Source organism: Phlebotomus papatasi, chromosome 2, assembly GCF_024763615.1.
Source record: "Phlebotomus papatasi isolate M1 chromosome 2, Ppap_2.1, whole genome shotgun sequence".
Lineage (NCBI taxonomy): Eukaryota > Metazoa > Arthropoda > Insecta > Diptera > Psychodidae > Phlebotomus > Phlebotomus papatasi.
The window spans coordinates 83,347,953-83,353,953 of NC_077223.1; the positions used below are offsets into that span (position 1 = coordinate 83,347,953).

The window sequence follows — 6,001 nt, forward strand, 5'->3', positions numbered from 1 at the left end:
CATCTTTCTGAAGTGGCGGAGGATCGACAAACGTGGGCTGCTAAATTGCATGTCCATGGCCCCGCGATCCCAATAGGAATAAGCGGTTGAAATTCATGATCGAGCTCTGTATATTGTTTTAAAAATTTGGCGCCAAAGAAAAACGCGGGAATTCATTATGTGGTGCCATCTATTGTTGAGGCCCTAAACATATTTCATAGTTTTAGTTTTGTCCACAAGCGCTGTTAGCAAGTGTTTCTTTTTCATTCCCTTGGACACGTATTCTGCCGCAATGGAAGGGAGTTTACTGGTAATTTAGCTCAATTTTAATCTTAATTTCACTTAAACAATGATCTTCAATTTAATTTTCATCGCTTTAACACAAAATTCTAACATTTTCTCCAAAGACTTTCCCAGAAATTGCAAATCAAAGCAACCTAACCTCTAAAGTTGTTTTTGTTTTCGTCAGGAACCAACTTTGTTTACTGTGAAGGGAATGTGCATCCTGGACAATGATGGCAATCGAATTCTCGCCAAATACTATGATAAGAATACTTTCCCCACGGTAAAAGAGCAGAAAGCATACGAGAGGAATCTGTTTAATAAAACCCACCGGGCCAACGCGGAAATCATCATGTTGGACGGATTGACGTGTGTCTACAAGAGCAATGTTGATCTCTTTTTCTACGTGATGGGCAGCACCCATGAGAACGAACTGATCCTTATGTCTGTGCTCAATTGCTTGTTTGATTCCGTGAGCATGATCCTGAAGAAGAATGTGGAGAAGAGGACGGTGCTGGAGAATCTGGACATCGTAATGCTGGCATTTGATGAAATATGCGATGGAGGGTAAGTTCAATAGCTCTGTTATCATTGAAATTTACAATTTATCCTTTTCTACCAATCAAAAATATTAGAGAAAACATATTCAGGTATTGGGAAATGTTCTGAATCACCTGAATCGCGATTCGCAATCCAAAATTTCTCGTATGAAGCTTATGCTTCTCATGGTCTGATAAGTTGTATGACTCCGTAATATAAATGTCTCTACGATCAATTCAATTCAATTTATTGACTCACAAATGAATGAAATGTATAACAAATGAATGTAAAACAAAATAATTTACAGTATATTGAATGTGAAATGTTTGGATCATAAACGTTCCTATGCTTTTTGGATTGAATGAAGCATATGCTCGAATTCAATCCAAAAAGTGATAGGGGCGAGCTACGCTTCGAGGCTGTGTAATCCTGTATTTTCTAGTATAAATATTTATTTATTAGAACGTGAGAAAAAAAATAAAGCAAATGAGCAAAAAAATAATAAATTTGAAGTGGAAGAAATTTAAATAGAATCAGTAAAAATCCTAAATCTGAAAAAAATAATTATCATTTAATGCCCATATTTACACGGTAAAAACTTTTGGACACTGACCAAAATATTGGAATAAATTTTCTTAGGAACAATTTTTTTAGAGCAAATTTGTACGTACGAGAGATATTTATTTCTTCAAATTATTTTTTTCACAGTTTTGTTACGAAATATATAGTAAGAATTCTGTTGAAGTTTTCTTTGGGGTGATACGATGAAATATCTACAAATTTGAGTCGAATTCGTTTTATATAAATTTGTTCCTAATGGCTCGGGCACACCTTTTAGATCAAGAAAATTTCTTTTTTTTTTTGTTTCCCCCCTTACCTACCCCCCTTACCAAGGTCTTAGGTCTTGAGGCCTATTTTGACCAAAATCAAATGTTCGGAGAACCGAAATACATTCATCCATGTATTCAAAAATACCAAATCGTCGATCAATAAAAAAAAATTTTTTCCTATATGAACTGGTAAAAATAAATAATTAAATAAATAAATAACAGATATGAATTAGGACCTTACACATCACTAGCCGTGTTAAGAAAATTTCATGAAGTCGAATTTCGAAACCCTTTCTGTCTCACATGTTTTACATATGACTATCTCATTTTTTCACATACCAAATTCGATTGAGCTAAATTGAATTTGGAGTGATGTTTAAGAGAAGAAAAAGAGTGCGAGAGAATGAGATAGACATATGCAAAACATGTGAGAAAGAAATGGATCCGAAATTCGACTTCATGAAATTTTCTTGATCTAAAAGGGTGCCCGAGTCATAAAAGTTGAAATCGAATATAGACATTTTGTTCCCAATGTCGGGAACGAATTTGTGTAATTTAAAAGACTTCGCCCATTTCGTCTAACAGTTAAGGCCTATACTTCAGTCGAGATGGATTTTGGTGGCGAAAGTTCGTAAGGAACATCAAATAAAAGTCAACTTAACAGTGTTTCATACAGACGCGTGTATTACAAAATCATATGAGAGTGCCGGCAGCAGGGGGCAAAGGGAATATCGAATAAAAAAAGTGAAGTTGTCGTCCTCCTCGCTTCGCTCGTGGCTTTTGGGAACAAATTCGTTACTAATATTGGGTGTCTTTGTTTCTCCTAGAAGGTACAAATATGTTCCAAAAATTTTCGGTGTTCATGAAATATTTGCAACTCGAAAAGCGTGAAAATTCGATTTTGGGTTGAATTTTTGAGCTTCAGAATTCAACTTAAAATCGAATTTTCACACAATTCGATTTACAATCTCTTCGAGATCACCTGTAAAGAATCTCAGTTGCCCAAGGGTTGGGGTACATTGAAATGGATTTGGGACATAAAAGGATGGTGTGCGGAAGAGGGAGCATTTTATTTGCCACCGAACAGCCCCAAAGTCTTTCAGATTTGGTTGCTAACTCGTCGCCAGGTGTTTTTACCATTGTACGTACATTATCAAAAAAAAAAGACAAGACTACCCGGGATCACACTGCCTGGCACGTGGCGACAATGTGCAAGGATAGTCAACCCCATCTAGTAGGAAAATGGCAAGATGGTGTGTGTAGTTGAAGAGTTCTAATTCAGAAAAAATGGTGAACTTTTTTTTATGTGAAGACAACTGAGATGAGTTTCTCAAGACTAGGGTATGAATTCTGAGATAGTGAGTTTTTCAAGTGAAAAACTCACGACTCTGAGATCACCTTTAGTAAGCATTTTGTCAAGCTTTCGTAAAAACTTTCATGTGAATTCTTAGATGCTGTTAGTGTTTCCCGTGCTACTTTTTGTGAAAGCTTCACTAAACGTTTACAGGAAACGATCTAAAAACCGTGAGTTTCTCACGTGAAAAACTCACGCATATCAGAATGCATACCTAGATCAGATGAACAAACTAAAAACAAACTTTTTTAATTGAATTTTTGTCATTCATTCAGAAATTTAGAAAAAAAAAGTTTTAATATATTTAATCAAAAATATATTAAATAATATTAAACATTATGAAAAAAAAACTAAAAACATAGTATAATTTTTCAAATCATCTTCTAAATTTTTATGTTCTTTTTGGTTATTGTAGAGTGTTTAAGCCTAATCTAAAAAACTATTTTTACAGTATAGTATCTGTCAAATTCGAGCATTTGGGATCGCGAAGTATCACTCGAGTTACAGAGAAATTCAGACGTTAAACTGTTTAAAACGCAATGATTTTTTGTTCTCTTTTATACACATATTAAATTTACACGCAATCATAATTATAATAAATTCCACGAATACCCTTAATAATGAAAAATTACAATATAGAGGAGACTGGGGCAAAACTTGTCAAAACGCATATTTAATTCTTTCACGAGCTCTAAGAAAACTTAAATGTTTTATAATAAGCATATTCTTATAGGAAATTTACTGCTCTACAACATTGCAGAAGACTATTTTCCACTATCTCGAAAGAAATTTGATCTTCGAATCATTTTCTAAAAGTCGATTTTGTGGAGATTCTTAAAATTGCTGGGGCAAATTTTGCCAGTCTTCGGATAATTTGGGACGTTTTACTCTCTCAAACGTTAAAAATATCAAATAGACATATTTTTATAGGAAATTTATTCCTCTACAACTTTGTCGAAGATAATTTTTCTCTATCTTAACGAGAAATGTGCTTAAATTGAGCTAATCAGTATTGATATTTTCTGTAAGCCAAATATTCCAAAAATAGGGCTCAAAATTTCATTATTTTTTGTTTTACATAATCTTCCTCGAATTCCTTGAAACTTTGTAAGTTTGAAAAGGTTCATGAAGGCTATCTATAATAAAAATTTCAAGCCTCAGTCTCTTTTATTTTAGAAAATAGTGAATATTGAAATTTTCGTTTTGACAAATTTTGACCCAGTCTCCCCTAAGATAGTAAATTTGAGCATTTTTGTTTCATTGGATAATCACAAGCAAATGTGAAAATGCCAACAAACTTTTCGCGAATTTTACTGCCGCCCTAATTAAAAAGTAGCACCATCTTATAAGAATCGAATTAGCAAGAGTCTCTACTGTACTGAATATACCAATTTTTAGGTTATGTTTAACATAACCTTTTTATAAAATTTACATCCTGAAATTAAAAAATGGCATGAATTTGTATGAATATTTTCAAAAAAGAAAATTAAAGATTCAAATACAAAAAAATTCCAAATTCAATAGCATTTTTTTAACTTTTAACAATGTAAGGTTATGTCGAACATAACCTTAAAAAAGCTATTTAAATTTCTAATGAAGTAAATTTTCAAAATTCACTGAACTTTAGCAATTTATTTTTACAAATTTCTTTGTTTAGAAGATAACTGAGACAAACTGAAAGATTCTGAAATTTAATCAACATGCTCAGAGCAAAAACCGTCTATTTTAATAGGGAAATGCAGTTGCGATTTGACAAAACTGAAAAATTTTGGCGATCAATATAAGTTTTTGTTTTAAATCTTTCCTTGCAGAATAATCCTCGATGCCGATCCATCGTCGGTGGTGAAGAGAGTGGATCTCCGCAATGATGACATTCCAATTGGGGAACAGACCGTTGCTCAGGTAACAAATGCAATTCATGGGCTTTTTTGGTAGAAAAAAAAAACAGATCAAAATCCATGAATCTCGCTCTAGAACATTCCTTACGTAGTCAGAGCCTACAAAGTGCCACAAAAATATAAGTAGACAAAAAAAAGAAAAGACAATATTATAATTGAATTATTTTTTAGAACAAAAAATTATAAAAGTGATTATTTTAAAAAATTGCATTGTCACTTGCTCCATTTCTCAAGCACAATTTTCTTCGCTGATATTCAAAAAGCAATTTTTTTCTCCAATTCTTTTCTCTTTTGTAGGTGTTCCAATCAGCTAGAGAACAACTCAAGTGGTCGTTACTTAAATAAAGCAAAAAAAAAAAGTCTTTTCACTCTCCCAAAAAAACAAATGAAATGTTTCTTACAACAAATAAATTATTCTAAACTTGTATCGTCACTAAAATACAATTTATCTGGATAAATTTTCCACTGAGAATTCCCTCTTTTTCGCTGATCCAGCCGAAATATGTGAACGATTGCAGGTTTTAATTAATTAATTGACTTACTCCATCGGAAATGTCTCCCACAGTCTTCCCTCTGATAGTGTTTGGTGATTTTTTTGTGTGTTCTGGCTCCGTGTGGGCCAATCAGCCAAAATCCCGATAACATTTCTCCCACGAATGGCAAAAAAAAAGTCGTAAGACTACCCTAATCGATTTCCTTCCGTCAATGAACAGGAATATTTCAATGTTGAGGCCTATTTTTGGCGAAATCGCAGATCAAGATGATGAATTTTCTAATCAATTCCGCAAACATCCCAAAAAAATGCCGGTAGAGAACTCTTGACTTTGCAGAGTGCTCGCTTGGGAAGCCAAAGCACTTCATCTTGTTAATTTAATCGAAATTGTGAAGTAGTTCATGGTTGCTGAATTGTCCTTCAAACAGCTTAATTATTGATGTGTTTTGTGTCTGATAAAGAAATTCTAAGCACCTTGATAGATTTTTGGGTTATTTTTGTGATGTGCTACCGTAGAAAAAATTTAATGTTAAACAGCTATCATTGCTTAATAATTCGTTGATGATATTCTGAAATTTTCTGTGATAATGGTTAGGTATTTTAAAAGTAAGTATTTTACATTTTT

The 6,001-nt window shown here is 33.1% G+C and overlaps 1 protein-coding gene across 1 annotated transcript; it reads left to right on the forward strand.

The window, feature by feature from the left end:
• The first annotated feature begins 210 nt into the window (after positions 1–210).
• On the forward strand, positions 211–5,308 carry LOC129804716 (coatomer subunit zeta-1). The gene is made up of 4 exons (XM_055852264.1): positions 211–289; positions 449–828; positions 4,797–4,887; positions 5,181–5,308. The coding sequence occupies exons 1-4, from the start codon at positions 272–274 to the stop codon at positions 5,226–5,228; spliced, it is 537 nt and encodes a 178-aa protein (XP_055708239.1). The 5' UTR covers positions 211–271; the 3' UTR covers positions 5,229–5,308.
• The last annotated feature ends 693 nt before the right edge of the window (positions 5,309–6,001 follow it).

Coding starts and splice junctions, on each gene's coding strand:
- LOC129804716 (XM_055852264.1), top strand. Junction 829..4,796: donor GATGAAATATGCGATGGAGG/GTAAGTTCAATA, acceptor CTTTCCTTGCAG/AATAATCCTCGATGCCGATC. Junction 4,888..5,180: donor GGGAACAGACCGTTGCTCAG/GTAACAAATGCA, acceptor TCTCTTTTGTAG/GTGTTCCAATCAGCTAGAGA.